General features: G+C 40.0%; 1 protein-coding gene across 1 annotated transcript in view; it reads right to left on the bottom strand.

Moving 5' to 3' along the window:
• The window catches only part of PLCL1 (phospholipase C like 1 (inactive)), a 336,485-nt gene extending 327,441 nt beyond the window's left edge, over window positions 1-9,044 (bottom strand). Inside the window, exon 1 of the mRNA XM_030326087.1 lies at window positions 8,727-9,044. Within this exon, the coding sequence (XP_030181947.1) occupies window positions 8,727-8,969 (243 nt within the window). The 5' untranslated portion in view covers window positions 8,970-9,044. The remainder of the gene's footprint in view (window positions 1-8,726) is intronic.
• Between the last annotated feature and the right edge of the window lie 12,177 nt (window positions 9,045-21,221).

The following is a 21,221-nucleotide window of genomic DNA, read 5'->3' as shown; positions in this document are numbered from 1 at the left end:
ATCTCTGAACAGTGGAATAGACTCATTACCTTTAACACAATAAAGCAGCCATAAGCACAGTAATTTCTTGAAATAATTATGTATTTGAATTTCCCACATGTTAACTCCAGAATTTCTATCCCCCCTCAAAAAAAACAAAAATGAAATGACTAGACAGACTTTAAGTTTAATGAAATTCCACAAATATTTGCCAGGTCCCTCCTATGGGTGAGGAACTACACTACCTCAAATGTAATTGGAAGGAAATCTCAATCATACAACATCATAGCCACTACCACTTAACAAAATTTCAACTTCCTTGGGTTAGAAAGTCAAATACTCCTTATTGATTTATTGATGCTGGAAGATAAACTATCAAACTATAAAATAAATCATATCAAGTTGCAAGTGATTAAGTAACAGTCCATCCTTAGTCTGTATAATTTATACCAAAGTTGGATCATAAACTCTTGTCTCACAGTAAAATATGCTAATTCTGTTCAAAGAGTAAAAATATGCTAATAGGAGCCCACTCCTCTAAAGGTAAAGTGGAATGCAATACTAACGTGAAGTTATAGGTATTTTACATAAAAAGTTATGAAACTTCAATAATGTATTTTTGAAAATGTATTCAATCTTTAACAACTTCCCAAAATTGTTTTCAGAATCACTTTTTATAGATTTGTCAGCTAAACTAGTTTCTAAGGTAAGCATAAAATGTCTGCCATTTCATCCAGTGGCTAAGGTTTAAATCAATATGATTTAAGAGGATGTATAACATAAAGATTAAAGCAACCTGTAGAGCTAGACTATTTGAGTCCATTTCCTGGCTCTGCCATTTACTAGCTATGTGACCTTGGGCAAGTCACTTACCTCTCAATCTATAAAAATGGAAATAATAATAATAAATACTTACTTAATGGTTATTGTAAGGGTTGACTGAATTAACACACATGAAGTGCTTGGAACAATGCTGGACTATAATACAGTATATAAGCTTTTGTTATTATTGTAAAGAAAATGTCTCAATAGGAAAGTCTCTTCAAGATGTCACATCTATTCAAGATGTTTTATCTATTACATTAAATGTAAAAACAAACCTATTTAATTACTAATAACATTTCTAAATGTACAATATTTAATTATAGCATAGACTCAATCATTCCAAAATATTTCAAAATAGTTCATCAAATGCTGAAGATGTCTTTGTATCTTATATGTCAGCCTCTAGGGGGAGCACAAACTCTGTCCCTTACCCCCCCCCCCACCCACCACCCCTGCCTCTGCCCCAACCCCTACCTCCTCCTCCAAAAATTAGTCGCAATAATTAAGAAACTGCAAGTCCAAGGACAATAACGAGCTATGTTTTATGGAAGTGAAATTTTTCAAAGGAGAAAAAAATCAGCGTGCACAGAGCATGGTGTCCTGTCTCTCTCTGTCCTGAACCCAACAAGTGTTGACTTGAAGAAGAACAGAACACTGCCATTTGCACTTGCTCTTCCAACACAGGTGCCCTTTTCCAAGCCAGACCCTAACCCAGCCTGGGTCAAGGAAGCCTTAGGACATTCTGCTTCTGCTGCCACCTTACTCTTTGGCCCTGGGAGTTGTGCTCCTGAGCCTCCCATTCTCATCATTGGCTGTCAGATCTAGGATGGGGCGTGTGGGCTTTGAGCACACAGGCTATTTGGCCTGCTTTGGTCTGAAATCACTTGCGTCTTAGGGAAAAGCCCTTACAACATGATCAGTTCCAACCTTCTAGAGTTCTGCTTTGAAATCTTAGTCCTAGCTAATAGTAGTGTTTCTTTTGCCTCTTTTTGCCTTCCTTGTGCATTTATCTCCCGCAATACTTCAGAAGGTATTCTGAATACAACCTCATGATCATTTCTAACCTTCACATTGTACCACACAATAATACAAGTTTGCCAATTTGTACATACTTCCTGTGCTTAGTCTAGTACAGACTTAGCATCTTTTAAAAGGCTCTTGAAAGAACTGAAAGGTCAGCATGAAACAACTAGCAAAGCAGAAATTATCTTTCAAAGGTGTTTTAATCTTTTGAATACAACATTGTATTGTTAAGGAAAAACACAATATCCTTGCCTATAATCACTACACACTTTCATACACTTATAGAAATTAAGACATCTTTGGAAACTAAGCACACTTTCTAAAATAGTTTAGTTTTCATGTTGTTTTGTTTCATTTTGGATGGATTGTTCTACTTTCAAATTTAACCTGCCTTTCTTCTTCCTACAGTGTCAATGATAATATAAGTAATGATTCCTTTCTGTGCACCATGTTCAAACCCACTTTTCTCAAAGTAATGCTAGTATTAGTGAGGTGAGTTAAAATGGTACGATTGAAAATGAACTAGATTATATCTCTCTTAAACACATCCATATAAGATGCTACAAACAAAAGGACAAATCCAATTTAATTTTAAATCCAAGGAACTACTCCAATATTTTCACATACTATGATTTTATTGCCATCAAGTGTTAGCTCAAATGCATAGTACATTGGTGACAACTTAAAACAAAAAACTGTTGTTATAGAAGTTGACCGTTTGGTGCTAATTTTTATTATCACCTTTAGCATACTCAATAATCACAATAAATTTTGTCTATGTACCCTTTTATAGGAACCAGGATACAGAGATAAATAAAATTCAATGAAATTACAAATAAATCCTCTTGACATTATTAAAACACTTATCAAAATATAAGATTTCATAGAACTGACAAGTTTTACTATAATAAGATTTACTAATTTATTACCTTAGATTTAGATAGAAAGTTCAATCAAATTTTTCTTTCTTCCCATCTAATAACCAATGGTTCATTTACTGGTGCTAAGATGGGAGACAAAAAATTGCTCCTCCCTCGTACTGTTGTTAAGTCATTTTAAGTTTGACAATTGTTTTATTCTTTTTTAATGTTTATTTATTTAATTTTGAGAGAGAGAGAGAGCAAGGGAGGGGAAGAGAGAGAGGGAGACAGATAATCCCAACCAGGCCCCCCATGCTGTCAGCGCAGAGCCTGACGTGGGGCTTGAACTCACCAACCGGTGAGATCATAACCTAAGCCAAAATCAAAAGTCCACCGCTCAACTGACTAAGTCACCCAGGAGCCCCAGTTGGGCAGCTGTTTTAAATGTATAATCTTATACGTCTCAGGTTGGACATCGCTCCTGAAAATGGGATTCTATTTCATTATTATTCAAGCTGAACAAAAGTGATGGAGGAGCAGGGCAGCCTGACCAGTTGCTCTGGCATTATCTAGAAGCAATAATGGATCTTTGTTCAATCGCACTGAAGGTAAAGCTGGCTGTCTCCTAATGTCTCTTCAAGGCACCCTGCTGTGCCTCAGGTGTTATTTGGCAATATATGTTCAACTGACATTTTACAGTACAAAATTTAATTATTTGTTTTCTCTACTATAAAAAGGAAAAGGCTGAGAAAAAAACTATTTAGTCTAAACTGCAATGTATATTTAACCTCTCAATGACTACATAGTTAACTTATACTTTTTGAACCTTAAAATATTTTCCAAGAAGGAAAACAAATAGTGTGAATTCACACAGCAATAGCAAACACTAATTCATAGGCACTTCTAAAACCTTTCCTCAAAATAGGACAAAGCTCTTTATCCAAATTCTATTCCTAATATTCTTAAGAGGCATTATAAGCAATCACATCAGAAAGGGACCACAGTGACAGGCAACCACTTCTAAGGTGAAATGTGTCCATGTTTCTATGGCAATTTCAGAGGAAGTAAACACTGTGACTGAAGTTGCTGGGATAATAAACCAGATCAACCTAAGAGGTTCAACACTATTAATATAGCTGAATCATACCTTAGGAGGGGCACCTCTGACTAAAGCCACCAGGGCATGCGCACAGCACCCCTTATAGTAAAGGCTGACCAGCTCCACTCTACAATCAGGTTGTTTTTCCAAAATGTACTCATAAGTTAGTTATTTGGAATTTTTAACACATACTTCTATGGGCAAAGAAAGAAATAAGTCTACAAATGCTGATTCATTCCCAAGCTCATCTACAGAAGCCTGTTTAGCTTATAGTGTGCCTAAAATTGTTATTTTTCAATCATATTTAGTTACCCTTCATAACTGTAATACAAAATGCTTTCAGAGCTCTAGCTTCAGAGCCCCTACTTCATCACTCTCCTAAAATAATGCATCTTCCTATGCCCAAGGTACTTGTTTCCTTTCTGTATCAGTCTAAAAGAGAATACAAGCCCTCACAACCTCACCTACATGTAGGGCACGGGAGAAGCAGCCTGGTGTAAAACAACAGATGTGTACTGGCAACATGGAGGACATCTGCCAAATTTCTATGCCTTTTAGAATACAGCACAGGCCTCACAAAATGACTAAAGACAGGAAGGTCTGCAATCCCTTTCTAGAGCCATCCATCTCTAGGTGTTCTGGGTTGGGAAGTGGGGGGAGCAGAGAAAGGGAAATTTCCCCTGCAAGCCATAGGGCCCAAGATTCAGACTCTTCTGCCACTCTCTTAATAGGTTCATGTCGTTTTGAACCTAGAAAGTATTCAGACTGTGGCCTTCCTGCCTCTGAGAGTCAGCATAAGAGCACAAGCCCTGGAGTTAACCAGACATGGGTATGAATCCTAACTCCACATCGTGAATCAGTAGTTTTCTGTGCCTCTGTTCTCTACTTTCATTTATTATTTCTGAGAAAGACATAGAGACTGTGCACAAGTGGTGGAGGGCAGAGAGAGAGGGAGACCAGACCCTAAAGAAGGCTCCAGGCTCTGAGCTGGCAACACAGAGCCCAACGTGGGGCTCGAACTCATGAACCACGAGATTATGACCTGAGCCAAAGTCAGATGCTTAACCTACTGAGCCACCCAGGCACCCTTCTTCTCTACTTTAGAGGGTTTGCTGTGAGGATCAAGTGACATAATGTATGAAAGCTCCTAGTTTATAGTACCTGACTCACAGTAGGCAATACTTCATAATAAAATAAAACTCCTTTTGCCCCACGGAAGAGAGCCATAATTTTGATATGTGTCAACAGGTACCCAAGGCACATCTTTGAGGCTACAGCTCAGAAACCCACCACACTAGCCCCAAAATGAACATGACAGAATAAGACTGGCCATGACATAAAATAATGAGACACAAAAAATACCAAAGCAATTACTTTCACGATTTCAGTTCAGGTATCAGCACGTCATTCCCATCTCCTATCTTCATCCAACACACCTACGTCCATGACATCCAAATGATGATTTCTTCTAAAGAATTTATATCTTAGTAGAATTGAAAAGAAAACATAGAACCCTTCAATATGTTACGTACAATGGAAGAAAAAACAGCTATTTAGAAAACATGTATGTATTTCAGTTCCCATCATTACTATAAGAAATGAGATATGCTGCTTTCTATTTCCAAATCGTTACAGAGTTAAAGAGCTATAAACTATAATCGATAGTATTAAATATTTTAAACTTATAAGTTTGATATCAAAAATTAGATAGAAAAATGGTCTAATATCTTAAGTAGAAATATATTCATATGCAGAATAGTACATAATTGTTTTATATAATCAAACTTGCATGTAAATAACTTGTCGTTTTAAACCCCAAGTCATCAAGAAGCAGTTAAGATGGAGTCTATTGCGATACTGGTATTCAACAATGCACTTACCAAAAACGTGAAGCATTTATCAATGTCAATGCTGTCGAAAATAATAATACAGAAAAACACGGGCAAAAAATGGATGGATTAAAGAAAACCAAGTTTAAGCCCCCCATTAAATTTTTTAAAACTTAGGACTTGGCATATAAGGGGGAAAACACAACTATAGTAGAAAAACAGCTATTATAATAGACGCTACAAAGATGTGTAAAGATAATTGTTGTTATTGTTTTCATCCGCTCAGAAGGAAACTGTTTTCTCAACTAAAATCATGTTTTCACAAATTAGAGAGGGCAAATTTACTGAAAACATTTCTTTTATTAATATACAAGACATTTCTTTTATTAATATACAAGACAGTCTGTTTCCTGGTATGATAGAGCAATGCACTATTCTGATTTGTCTAATATCCAAGTTAATAGAGAATATTCTAAGTTGAGCTGAAAATAATTTAATATTTGATGATTTACAACCTTTCAGTGGCTCAGAGTTATGATCATGAATATCAATTATCACAATACTAAGGCTATTTGGAACCGCATTTAATAGTTTGATTAACATAAAATGTACTACAGCCTTTATTTTTTATGTATGTTTTAATGCTAAATAAAAAGAACGCTTGGCCAAACTCTGAAGAATGCGTTTTTCTCTCAATATAGGATATGTGCTACATATTTATTATATGATCTAGACCGTTTTTAGAGACTCTCCTTTTTACTTTGCTAAAGTGAACAAACCATGGGGCAGCAGATTCAAGATGCCAACAGAAAGGTCCTTCCTTGATCTCAGAGATGGTGTGGAACAAACCCCACCACCTGCTTCTTTCCCCATTGGAAGAGAATGAAGGCCTCTGGGAACAGACCCTAAGGACCCATGCTCACCAATGATCCACCAGGTTATTCTTGAAAATTAACTGACACATCAGAATGATTTTGGACAACCCACTAGGAATCAAAAGCACTTGAAGCAAATTTGAAAATATGAGGCCTATAAACTTCAGTTAAATTTTATTATATAAATCAAGAACGTCAATAGTTCACCACAGATATATACAGATACATATGCTTACATATGCATGGAATATTTCTGGAAGGATACTTAAGAAAGTGTTAACAGCTATGGGGGCGGACTATGTAAGTGGGAGTGTGGAGTGGCTGGGAGTCTTCCCTTCATGCTCCTTTGCAACATTTGATTTTTTTTCTCATCTGCTTATATTTTCAATAAAACCTACTTTAAAATAATACCAATTTACTTCATTTTCTAGTACCTTTAATTACAAAAAACCATTTATTAAATGCTTATTTTACTATTAAATAGGGGAAAGATCAAGTTGATATTCTGTTGCCTCCCTCTTTTGCCACAAAAATAAACCTCAAAACCAAAAAGGCACAATTACTCAGCAAGGGTCCTTCTGAGAATATAAACCAGAACATAATACAATTTAGAAACTGCAAATTAGTTGCAAGCATTTATATATTCCTTACACTCTGTTACTTTTATTTTTTACAACACTATAGAGCCCACTTTTTGTGATGGTATATTTTAAACTATCTTGTGGTGTTTGTTTTCACACACAGGGAACACATGTAGTATCAATATCTTAGAATCCAAAATGTAATTGTTTCCTAATTGTGCTGTTTTTTAAGTTTCAGAATAATATGTTTTCTGACCTGTGGGTTAAAGGAAAAAAAAAAGTGATCACTTCCTTTTTATCCAAATTCACACCCGGAATGGAACACTCCTTTTCAAATCATCTAAAAGGCACAGAATAACAGAAACTACTACAAGTCATTTGCAACTACCACCCACTCTTCTTTTTATATAGAAATCTTCCTGTTGGTTTTAAACTTCCATGTGTCAGTGTTGGGGAACAGCCCAGACAATACTAGGAGCTAGGTGGATGTACTGTGGGCACAGTCTCCCCACACTGGCAAGGGGAGCTGGGGCTTGGGCATTAGGAGCTGGTTACACAGCTCAACCCTGAACAATGGTCTTGAATGTATTAGCACACCAAGTAAATTGAATAGTAAGTAGTTTCAAGTCCATCTTTCAGTCTCATCTTTGGCAATACACACACACACAGTTTCATACTGACTACTCTACCAAAATCAATTTTGATCTCACATGCACATGATTACTCACGTTCGTTTATGCTGAGGCCCTTTTCCAAAGCCTAAGGGAGAGTTCTGACTTCCAGGATACGTAACCACATGTCATGCACCCAAAAGATGAAATCTCTAACAGGAGGCAAGCCCCGAGCGGAAGGAAGACAGAAAGAGATAAAGCAGGGAAAAGGCTTACAAATTTCTTGCCAAATAGATGAAGAAAAATATTGTCTGGTGGTCGAGCGGTCAGGAAGCATTTTCCCTTCCTGCGGTGGTAACCACAAAGACCTGGGATGATGCTCGAGGTATTTATTTAGACTGCTTTCTGCTCGCGCTTTCTGCAGTGCAGAAACTCTGGGCTCCACCATCGCTCTCCACTTGGTCACAGGGTCCACTGAAAACTCTGCCTGTCTACCGGGAAAGTTCACGCTTCTTGGGATTTTAGGATCATTGGAATCTGGAGGGTTGTTCTTGGGGTGGGGAGGAAGCTGTTTGGTTTTTGTTTTTGTTTTTGTTTTTTCTTTCACTTGAGGGTTAACTGTGCATTTCCTTTACTGGGGGGTGGGGTGGAGGGGGGATAAAGCTAACCTTTCTCTGGAGAGCAGTGCACAACCATCCTGTGGTTTGCATTTATATTGAATCCTCCCTTCCTCCTTCCATCAACGGTTTAGTGAAGCTTTCAGAGAAAATGAGGGAAAGCATCCATCAAAACGCAAAGACGCAGAGTGGAACTTTTCCTCTGCTGTCAGGGGGAAAAAAAAAAAAAGTCACTTCTGCTTCTCACGGCCAAGAGCTGAGTCTGGGAACCTCCGGACGAGGAAGGAAGGTTTGGTAATGAGGGAGGTGGGAGAAAACAATGCCGAGCCTGCGATGCCTCCGGACACACCGTACGTACATCCTGCCTGGATCCCCGACCCACACGCCACCCACACCCACGCTCCCCGGGCGGCGCGGCCTCGCTCACCTTGATGATGCTGCTGCGCCGGGGGGTCGCCCGCGCCGCCTCCAGGAGGCCAGCCTCGCTGTCAGCCGGGGCCCCTGCAGAGCCCGTCAGCGCGACCCCGCTGCGACGATCCCTCCACCGGCCCCCAGGGGCCACAGCCGCTCCGTCCCCGGAGGGGGCGTCCGGGCCCACTCGGGGGTCGTCTTCGCACCCTGCCGCGTCCGGCTGCGCGGGACCCTCCCTGCCCGCCGCGCCCTCGGCCATGGCCGGCGAATCGGGCTCTCGGGGGGAGACGGCACGCCCGGCAGCGGAGTCCAGCCTCTGGGCACGAGTGCGCTCCTGCACCCGGAGGCGGCCCCGCCACACTTTGTTTCACCGCCCGGGGGCGGCGGCGGCGGCGGCGGCAACTTTCTGGAGAGGAGACATCGCTTGGGTAGAGACGTCCGCGGGCTTTGGTCCAGGAGGCCGGCAGTCCGCTGGGGTAGGGCGGCGGGAATGGGGAAGGAGATGCGAGCGGGAGGGAGAAGGAGAGGCGAAAAGGAGAGGGAGGTGTCCGAAATGTGATGCGAACGCCTGCTCTGCGCCAGACAAAAGGCCCCCCGGCGGCTGGCCGGGCGGCCTCCGAGGCCGGGACGCGCGCGGCCTGAGGGGGCCGGAGCCAGACGACCGCGGCCCGGCGCACCCGCCACCTGCACGCGGACCGCGGCGCAGCGGCCCCAGGAAGTGCGGCGGCGGCGGCGGCGGCGGCGGCGGCGGCGGCCTCCACTCCGCTCTGTTGTGACAGGGAGGGAAGACTTGTTTTGACAGCCCGTGGGGATTGGCAGGCGCCTGGGCCTCTGAGGAGCCTAGCGTCGCCGAGGAGGGGTCGGCCCGACCAATCCCCACTGCGAAGGGGTGTGCCCGAGCGCGAAGAATGGAAGAATGTGTTCTATAACTGGGAGCCGGCCCAGCCGAGCTCGTGTACTCGAGCGAAGGTGTGAGCGCGCGCGCGTGTGCGCACCCTCAGGCGCTCCGTGTACATTTTAGGAAGTTTAGATGTTTGAAATGAGCCTGCAGATGCAACAAAATCCGGGGCTGGGGGAGGGGGCGGGGGAAGGAAACCTTTGGCAAAACAAAGCAATTTGGAGAAAAGGAGGTGTTGAGCCCTAATGTCAAAGTGTTTGAGGTGACAGAGCGCAGCTTCGCACCATCAGGGGTTTACACCAACCCTTTGAAGTCAAATCCATGCAGACATAAACTAGGGTTTACTGAGACTTTGGAGTTGGATAATTTGCTTCAGGTTCCATAAAATGATCTTCAGTTCACTCTCCAATGTGAAAAAACACAACAAGGAAAGGGAATCAGATAAAAAGAGGTGAGGGTAATGGGAATAGAAGAGGTGAGGGTAATAGGAAACTGAACCAACTAAATCCCTTTGGAGAGCGACCCCTAGCAAAGCCACAGTTATGATATGATGGAAGTTGGCCAAGTACAAGATGAGATGGGGGATTTCGTCTCTGTCCTGAAACATCCCTATTTGATTATGGTTCAACCTTCTCTCTCTAGATAATCCTATATAAACATATTTTGCTCCTTTCCAGCAAGTTAGCAACCAAGAAGAGAGACACCTATGGATGATGCATTGTCACTGAAATTTACCACAGAATGCTCAGGTAGATGTAAAAGATGGCTCTGAGCTTCCCGAAAGGACGGAAGATGACAAGTTGATTTAAAGGCTTTTCCGTGTTAAACCTCATGTATAACATTAAATTATATTTTAATTATTAATAATTTGATAATTTGAGATACTTTTTCCTTTGTCTGGCCAAGGACATGAGAAATTCTTCAGGCTTTTAGACCCAGAATTTATTAGAATTTCAGAATTTTAGAGATGCAAGGAGATTAAGGGATCATCTAGGGCAGACTTTTCATTTTACAGATGAGACGAAGGCCCAGGAAGCTTTGGTTTCTTGTCTACTACTTAGTGCAAGAGCTGAAATTAGAATCTGCCACTTAACTCCTCCTGTAATCTCAGCTACTTTATCTGGCTCCTCTGGGGCTGCAAGCAGCCAGAACTGGATAAGGCCCCTGGGAGGTTTCAGACCTGACATCTGTCAACTTTTAGGTAACACTGAGAAAGCCCCAGTTTACCTTTTCTTTAAATATAAATGCAGCCCAGTAATGAATGTACTGTAGATTGGCAACCTCTGGTTTTAGAACCAACACCACCCTCTAGTGAGATTCTAAGAACTGCATCTGTAATGGCAAATGCTTTTTTCTTTCTTACATGTAAAAGACGGGAAGGGAAACTCAAAGTTTCCTTTTCAAGTGACCTGCCTTTATTACTCAGAAAGTAAAAGGGTCCCCAGACTTAAAACAACCATACTTGTCCTTCATCTCCATTAGTTCAGGGAATTCTTACCTTTCTTGTACAGGAAATATTTTTACTTGCTATCCTTACAAATATAACCTATTTTAGGCTATCATTTTTTCTTTGATATTCAACTATTACTATCTTTTATTTTTATCTTATAAAGTTACTTTCAGAGCTTAATTTTTCCTTGTTACCCTAATAAAAATTCCATTATTGGATTGTCCTCCAAGAAATGTAAACAGCAGTTATCTTACTCATTATCTTGTTTTACAATATTAGTATCATTTACAAAGATTTCCCACCCTAAAGATTTGTATATTATTCTGATAAGAATTTGGTTTTTTTTTAATTTTTTAATGTGTATTTTTGAGAGAGAGAGAGAGAGAGAGAGAGAGAAAGAAAGAGAACAAGTGGGGGAGGGGGAGAAAGAGAGAGAGACACACAGAGAGGGAGACACAGAATCGGAAGTAGGCTCCAGGCTCTGAGCTGTCAGCACAGAGCCTGACATGGAGCTTGAACTCACAAGCCGTGAGATCATGACCTGAGCCGAAGTCAGATGCCCAACCTACTGAGCCATCCAGGTGCCCCAAGATTTTGTTTTTTAAGGTATTAAAATTAGTGTCACCTTACTAACATTTAAGGTCAGTAGTCTTCAAAGAAGGAAAAGGAGGAGGTGGAGGAGGAGGAGGAGCAGAAGCAGCTGCCAGAAAGTGTAGCATGTAAGAATACAAAATTTTTTGGGGCGCCTGGGTGGCGCAGTCGGTTAAGCGTCCGACTTCAGCCAGGTCACGATCTCGCGGTCCGTGAGTTCGAGCCCCGCGTCAGGCTCTGGGCTGATGGCTCGGAGCCTGGAGCCTGTTTCTGATTCTGTGTCTCCCTCTCTCTCTGCCCCTCCCCCGTTCATGCTCTGTCTCTCTCTGTCCCAAAAATAAATAAACGTTAAAAAAAAAAAAAAAGAATACAAAATTTTTTGTTTCAACTAGATGCTTAGCAGCCTTCTCTGTCACCCTCATGTGAAGGCAAACACACACACACACACACATACACACACGTCTCAGCCCTTTCTCCTTCTCTCTCTCTCTCTCTCTCTCACACACACACACACACACACACACACACATATACACACACACCTCATACTAAATCTTTTGCTCTGAGCATCTGTTCATAAAGGCTGTTATGTAATTCATTCTGCTTTGAGAAACTAGTTGAACGCTAGTCTAACAAGTCTTTCATACTATTGTCTTCTTTTTTTTATTTTTTAAAGTTTTTTTTAATGTTTATTTTTGAGAGAGACAGTGACAAAATGCGAGTGGGTTAGGGGCAGAGAGGGAGACACAGAATCTGAAGCAGGCTCCACACTTTGAGCTGTCAGCACAGAGCCCGATGCAGGGCTCGAACTCATGAGCTATGAGATCATGACCTGAGCTGAAGTCAGACGCTCAACCGACTGAGCCACCTAGGCACCCCCATACTATTGTCTTCTATCATAAGCTCAATAGGCTTTTCCTGATACTCATATTTGCAGTTAAAAAAAAAAAAAAAAAGAACTCCACTGAATCTGCTCCTACCTGGCGACAGATTCTACTCTGTGGCCCCACTCCCAAAACTGAGAGAAAGGTTAAGCCAGATTTGGTTAAGTCAGTAGCCATGGGCACATTCCTCCCTCACCATTAATAACCACCCTTAGCCAAATTAATATCACCCACAATTCTTGCCTCTCAACCTTTTACCAAATAAGGCAGCAATCACTTGACTGGCAAATTGGAAGCTGGAGTCAGGGTGGGGATGTGGGTGGGGGAAGAGATGTGAATAAGAATAATTCATTAGCAATTCAAAAGTCACCACCTCAGAAAGGTGTTCTCTGATCACAAATCTCAAGTTGCTCCCTCAACCCCACATACATATCATCCTCATACTATTCTGTTTTGCTTCCTGATAGCATTTTATCACTGTGAATAAACTGTCCTGTCCATGGAATTGTTTACTTATATATTCTGTCATACTGACCTCCTATCTCTGCCCCACTAAAATGGAGAGAGAATGTAATCTCTAGGTGCAAAAGACCTTGTTCGTTGCTTTATCTCCAGCTCCCAGAACCATGCCTGGCACAGAAGAGGTGCTCAATAAATATTTATGGACAGAATCTTCATCTTTGCAATCCTCTGACTAAATAAAAAAAATCTTATCTTTTTTTAATTTTTTTATTTTTTTAAAGTTTATTTATTTTGATAGAGACAGACACAATGCCAGTGGGGAAGGGGCAGAGAGTGGAAGAGAGAGAGAGAATCCCAAGCAGGCTCCACACTGTCAGCACAGAGCCCTGTCAGCACAGTTTGAGTTTGGGGCTCAAACTCACAAACCATGAGATCATGACCTAAACCAAAACCTAGACAAACCAACACTTAACTAACTGAACCACCCAGAAACACCTGATTCTTTTTTTAAAGGCTCTGTCACTGCCCATACTATAGGACTTCTCATCCTCTGGGATCCTAGAATTCTATCCTAGGGCAGAAATCAGAGCATACCCAAAGCAAGCAGTTGCAAAAGTCAAAGGATGCTTATAAATCAGAATAACTTGAAATCTAGAATTAGACTGAAAGACAATTGATAGGAACCTAACCAACTAGCCCAGAATCAATGACCAGATATGTCAATGTAGTTCTTCCAGCCCAGAGAAGTCACCGCAGAGCCCTGGGCCTAAGAAAAATCCTGTGAGAATATTAAGACTTTGCGTACACTACCAGGAAATCACAGTGGCGGAAGAGAACTGACACCTGCTTTCTATATACTTGATAACCCTCTATGAAGTATTTTGATCTCCACTTTACAGATAAGAATCAAAAGGGTCAATTAGCTTGCTCAGTATCAGAGCCAACAGGAAGTGGAACCAGGATTTAAGTCCTAGTCAATGACTTCGAAGCTTGTGCTCTTCCTGCTGCATGAGGCTCTCATAGGGTGCAAGTTCAGTGAAGTCCTGCAGACTTCACTTATTCTGATGAGCCACTCCTGCAGATCACATTAGACATGACAACCTTTCCTCATAACTTCAGCATTACCTCTATGTCATCTTGACAGAGGGTGAGGCTTACTGATTCATCAGTGTGTGAGAAAACACATTTATTCTCTTGTCCACATATGTGTAAAAAAAATATTTTGACATTAAGAGCCAATTCTCCTGATAAGTTCAAAGATTCACTAAACATGAGTAGGGGGATTTTCAACTGAGTTACATATATCTTTATATTCAGTCATAACACTCTCCAATACACACTGTAATCACTTCAATTTGCTGGTTCAAGAAAACAACTTGCAGGGTAATTTGTAATATAAATATTATAGTGGAGTAAATATATACAGAGTCAATATGCCCTCTTAAAATTCTTGGTTTATTTTTTTCTTCAAAGGTATATCTTTTCTCCCTTATGTTAGCAAGTAAGTAGGAAATTTCTGTAACTAAAATGTAAAAGTCAACTAATTTCATTTAAAAGTACAAGTAATCCATGTCATGATAATGACCCTACAAAAATGAGAAGTTACAAATTATTTAGAATAAATCTAGATTCCCCACGTTAGTAAATCTTCAAAGTACTGAAAAGCAATACATTTAAGAAATCTTGAATTACAGCCAATGTTCTTCAATGTCTGATGGCTGCTGCTTCTTTCCTATGTTGGGAAACCTCTACTACCTTCATGAAAGCAGGATGCCTGGATGTCTGTCCATTAACACTGCCCTCTCTGGAATCATGCAGACAATGAGGCTAAGATACAGTATTAGGAGCCCCAGACCAATCATCTGGGAAAGTCTGTATGTGCAAGGCAAATGTCTTTTTAAAATAGGCAATGTTGAACAAATAATAAATAAAATGAGATAGGCAGTGTTGATTTATTTTCTATGTATTAACTGACTTTGACATAGATCCTGGAGATGGAACTCGTGTCATCATTATGTTCCCCACTAATGCAGAAACCACAGAGGTATTTATGAAAACTACCACTGGAATGGCACCGACGAGGCCCACATGAAAACTTGTTTCTCTTCTTTTTCTATCTTATTTGACAACTTGGATCTTTTCCAGGTGTGAAGTTATACTAGAAACCTCTTCAAATGAAACATACTCACAATGCCTAACGCTTGGGATTCAGGAGTAAATACGGGTTTGGTTCCTCCTCCTCTCCCCATCCAGGTACATACCCCAAATCTACTTCATCTGCATATAGTAGGGGGTTTTTCTCCAATTTATGCCAAGATATAAATGTTTTGGGTTTTTTTACTAATTTTTTTTTAGCATCTTAAGACCCTTTGGAGGAGAATGAAGAATCATATTTCTTTCCCTAACCACTCCTTTTGGTCATGATGTATCATCAGCCTTATACCTATTGGGTTAACCCTATTGATATGCCTTTGTGGCATTCTACCTCAAATCTTTTAAGAGGAAGAAGCAGAGTGGAATATTTAAATAAACAAAATTTTAATGCATGCTCTAAATTAAAATAGAAGACAGGAATAAAGTACAGTCTCTTCTGTAAGTTTTAGTTCCCAGTAAGTTTTCAGGTGCATAGCTCTTTCATTAAGCATAATGTAAGTTTATCTGCTTTACAAAATGAAAAGTTATAGAATGTGAGTCCCTAAAAAAAAATTCCATTTGAGGCCAAATGTCTAGTGAAAGCTGGATTGCTAACATTTGCTCGGTCATTAACCCCTGTGAGAATCCCCCAGTTCCCACCCTCACTGACTCATATAGGTCACCATGGATACAACTGCTTCCTTTCTTACCCACAGAGGAGGAACAACAGCTGCTGAACTACACTTGGGATGTTTGCCATTCTCTGTTCTATATAAAATGTACTGGTGAAAATGTTCAGATGATATCACAATTGTTTTTGAAAGATGGGGGGAAGCATGTTGCAGGAATCATCTAACATATTAAGCAGCAGCAAAGAACTCAAATTTAACTTAAACTGTAAAGTGGGATAATAAGCAACATTGGACAATACTACATTTAGTGTAATGAGAGGTTATAGAGCTTTCTTTAAATTTTCACCTAACTAAAATGGGATTTTAGTAACTAAACCGATAGCTGCAGACAGAATTCATTTGGAAGATTCCTTATGAACAATACTTAAACTCCAGAGGAAAAGCATTAAACATCATTATTTTTAGACTTATTTCTAAAGGAAAGGATATTTTTCTGATTTTGATAGATTTTATATTTCTCATCAACATACTGCTATAAATTCTGAACTTCAGAAAAATAAAATATATGGATAAAATAGAATCTTACTCCTTCTATCTACGTTAATTTTTCTTGTCTTCAACGTACAGATTAAACGGGTTTTTGTTTGTTTGTTTCCTGAAAATGTAAAGAATGGTGTGTGATCTGTGATTGGAACTAAAGTCAAAAGGAGTACTTCTACCTGTACACCCAGTAGATGAAAAAAATAGCATTTATTTAATTAGAAAAAAAATATTTTCTCTTACTTCTCATCTTAATTCTCCTTACTCACCAATCATTAATGACAACCATTAGGTATGATTCACATGGAAATACTTCATTAACACTCTTTGTTTTAAAGATAATCTTCAGGGTGCCTGGGAGGCGCAGTCAGTTGAACTTCTGACTTGGCTCAGGTCATGATCTCACGGCTCTTGAGTTCCAGCACCCCCCCCCCTCCACCCCTCCCATCAGCCCCACATCAGGCTCTGATGCTGACAGCTCAGAGCCTGGAGCCTCCTTCAGATTCTGTGTCTCCCTCTCTCTCTGCCCTCCCCCAACTCGCACTCTGTCTGTCTTTCTCTCTCTCTCTCTCAAAATATAAATAAACATTAAAAAAAATTTAAAGACAATCTTCAAACTCAGGGGGATGTTCACTAATTCTCCCTGTGGAAGAGTTTATGCCTCCTCGTACCACTGACAGCAGGCTCAGCCATGTGATTTGCTTTAGCCAATGAAAGATGAGTGAAAAAGCCCCTTCTGAACAGAAGCTTCAAGAACCAGTGTATGCTTAACCATGATCTTATTTTCCTCTACCAAAGATTAGTCAGATCCTAAGTGAAAATGGCATGGGGCAGAGCTCAAGCCAATCTACGATGGATGTGTAACACGAACAAGAAGACAACCTCTGTGGCAAGCCACTCAGATTTTGGGATGCTCTTTTACTGTAGTATTACTGAGTTTCTCCTGACTGATACAGATACATAAGTTCACTGAAAGCCCTATGTTTTCTACAACAATGCTATTGGTTCATATGACTGGATACTATTTGATTTATACAGCAAATAAACATCCCTGGCATCTACTAAACTAGTAAAAACTAAAAAATTTTGGATTTCCAAAAATTGTGTATAGTTTGTTCTATTTCAATGACATATTTTTCTATTTATTTCTTTCCTATAAATTATGTAAGCCCCTGATTCTGCCTTTCTTACTAGATTTAGAAATGACAGCATAAATGTGAGCATATGCATATTCTTTTGGTATAATTTTTTTTCTTTTACCTGTCTTGAACACTTCTCTCCTCCTCCACCCACATCAACTCTTCCACTCCTTGAAGGTAACTCAAATTAACAACTTGAGTTGCCAAGTTAACGCATCTTTTCAGCTTTAGTGTACATTTGTGTGTGTGTGTGTGTGTGTGTGTGTATGTGTGTGTGTGCGCGCGTGCGCGCGTATGTGTGTAGAGGGAGAGAGAGAAAGCATGTGTGTTTGTCATCGTTAGCTTTACTAAAAAGAGAAGAGGTGGGAAGAAATATTTTATACATACTTTTCTGCATTTTCCTTTTCTCATTCAACAATACCTGGTAAGAATCCCACCACCTCATCTGCAACATCTACTCATTCATTCTTCTAAATAAATGCAAATATTCCATGGTATAGATATATCATAATTTGGTTAGTCATTGCTCTATTTGGTGTATTCAGCTTATTTCTAGTTTTTCACCACTACTAATGACATTGTAATTATCATTTCTGTACACATTTTTATGAACCAATTGTTTAATTTCCATCAGATAAATTCCCAAAAGTAGCATTTTTGGGCCTAAGGGTGTATGTATTTTTAATTTTAATAGATAATGTTAGATTGATTTCCCAAAGAATCAAAATACTTTACATTTCCTCTTAATATGTATTGTAGTTCTTTTTAATTTCTGCCTATCTTATAGGCATAAAATTAGATTCCATTGTTATTTTAATTTTACTTTCCAGATTACCAAGCATCATTTCAAACGTTTTTTGGTCATTTGGACTCAGTCTTCAGTAAACCGTCTGCACATGTGCTTTGCCTAATTTTCCATTGGACTGTATGCCTTTTTCTTCTTAGTTTGTAAGAGTTCTATAGCAAACACAGAGATGCCACACTGAGACCCTGCTTCAGTAAAGGGCTCACTCTCCAGCTTCAAGGCATATGGTTCACTGACAGCCTTCACCTGCTCAAGTACTCAGGGTTCACCTCAACTTTTGAACCAAGGTCATGTTCTTCTTGGGGTGGCCCCTTGCCAGTGAATTGGTTAGGTGTTGATAGTTAAGAGCAAACTCTTCTATTCTCTGGGCAATCTCCAGCCAGTGGACCCTAGCCATTTCCAACATGGCAGGACTCCTCCAACAGGCAATCATTGTTCCAGCTGCCCCTTGGGCTGTTTGAGATTTTGTCATGTCTGTATCTGAACTCCTCCTGCCCAATCCTGCTCCTCCATTGTCCCTCCACATGTGTCACTTTCCAATTAATTTTTCATCTCTAACTCCAAATGCTTCTCAGAGAACCCAACCAGTATATTATAGATGTTATCCTTATTATGTCATCTGCTTTAGTATTTTTTCCAGAACTATTGTTTATTACTTTGTTTATGGTATCTACATTATATTAATTTTCATATAATCCAATATGTCTCTCTTCTTTTCAGCATTAAGAAGCACTTTGCAACCCCTAGGTTATATGTGTAATCTCCTACATTTTCTTAGAAGAATTTTATTTTTTTTTAACATGTTTGGTCTTTCTATACTGCATTTTTTAATTTATCTTATATGTATATACAAGAATTTACATAAAATTTTTTAAATAAGATGCTGGGCTGCTTTTATTTTCTTCATTAAATAATCTATTCTTTTCTCAATGAATTGAATTATTCCTCTTGTCATAGGTTAAATTCTCACATGTACTTCAATCTGCTTCCAGGTTATCTGTTCTGATTCCCATTCAATACCATATTAATTTGATTATAGTGACCTTGTAGCATGTTCAAATATCCATACTCCCTCCACATTGTAGCTAGAGGAATTTACCTAAACTACAAGTCTGACTCCCCATTACAAAGCTTTATTGGCCTCCCAGTACCAGCAGAATAGGATGCAGGCTTTTTGGCACATGTGGCCATGGCTCTTGTCTACTTCCCTGGTTTCCTTTCTGGCTACTCCACTTCTCTTCCTACTCCAGATGTTTAAATAATAGCTTTGAATTTTAGTTGCTTCTAAAATGTTTCAGTGCTTCGGGAAGACCCAACCTTAAAGAGATCCAGATATACAATGTAAGAGCAAATACAGATTAAAAATAAAAGGCTTGGGGTACCTGGCTGGCTCAATTGGTAGAGCGTGAAAATCGTGATCTGGGGGTTGTGCGTTTGAGCTCCATGTTGGGTGTAGAGATTCTTTAAAAAAAAATAGGCTTAATTATCCCGGTAGAAATAAGGAAAAAGACTTCCCCATCTCCCCCCCCCCCATTTTTTTTTCTAGAATTTCTTTCTCTTTTTCACATGTATGTAAACCTTTATAATGGCTAACTAGGCATCTTGCCAGTATCACAACTCAAGAATGTTTCCTCAAAAACCATCTTTTTGAAATGCAAACATTAAGAAAGGTAGTTCTATTTCCCAGTTCCAGTAAGAATAAGAGCCTAACTTTGGTGTTTGCCTTGCTCCAGTTCACAAAACTACCTCCTGTTATAAAGATATGAGAAGTTTGTTTTTCCTCTGGTTAAAGCCAATAAGATGGTGACTCCAATCACTAGGTAAGGTTACGGTGAACTATGTGTGATGCAATGGGTTATGTCTGCCTGGCAATATAAATGGGTGACATTCTTTTCTTTGTTGTGTCTTTGCAATGTCTTAGTCAATTGCCTGAGGTGTGCACCACAGATTTCATGCTTATTTAACGATGAAACTGGTTTCTGTCTAAATATCTTTGTGGAGAGGTTTTCTGAATTGGGAAATGACTTTGTGTTTTAATTATATTTCCCCAATGATGACCAATACGGATATTTTCTTGAGCACAGAACCAACAGAAGGCAAACTCATAGAAAGTTGTTTTTTAGCCTGCAATCATTAAACACAATTGCAACCTAAACTTTCAATGTCACAGTCTTAGGTTACCAGATCTATGCTCCTGGTATTTGTCCCACGTGCAATCTCTGAGGTACCCTCTCTAAGAAAAAACAAGTTTGAATTTTTCCTGGAGTTATTCTGTTTTTGTCATGCTTTCCTTCAACCAAAAGCAAGTGTTAAAAACCTGCTTAACCCTATTGTAGAGAAAAAGTCATTCGATGGTTATGAACTCACTTTTGTCTATGCTGTCATTTGCCCAAATCCCCCTTGAGGACCGAGCCATTGTTCCACCAGATGCTGGGAGTGTGGGCTGTTCTCAGCTGAGTCCCTCTCCAGAAACTGCCCTCAGCCAAAGAGAATCTTGTCTAAAGTCCTGACTCCTCTCTGAGAGCAGCCTGCATCCAACGTCTATGGATGGGTACCTGGGGATATGGGATGCAATAGGGAGGGGAACCCTGGTCTCTAGGGACAACTCTGAAGGTCATCCTAGGATTGCTGGGACTCTGTTGCAAAAATCACAGTTCAACTTCTTCTGCCCAGCCCTGCTTCCCTCCTTCTTCTCAGGTATTGTTCCCAAACTCAAGATTCCCCAAAACCACTGCATGCAAATCTCAGAGTCTATTTCCTGAGGAACCCACTTGCAGCATTTACCAAGATGAAAGGTTTTTCCAAATGTCAAGGAGTCACCGATGTCTAAGAATATGATAGTAAAACACGATGAACATAAACCAGTGTTTCTTGATACCATCTTATGGTGCAGGAGCTATAATTAGGTAGGACTGCCACCAATACATTCAGCATCTTTTTATGAACTGGAAAAAGGCACTCCCATTGAACGGAGGGG

The sequence above is a fragment of the Lynx canadensis genome, chromosome C1 (genome assembly GCF_007474595.2).
Source record: "Lynx canadensis isolate LIC74 chromosome C1, mLynCan4.pri.v2, whole genome shotgun sequence".
NCBI classification, from domain to species: domain Eukaryota; kingdom Metazoa; phylum Chordata; class Mammalia; order Carnivora; family Felidae; genus Lynx; species Lynx canadensis.
This window is presented reverse-complemented; position numbering and strand designations above follow the sequence as displayed.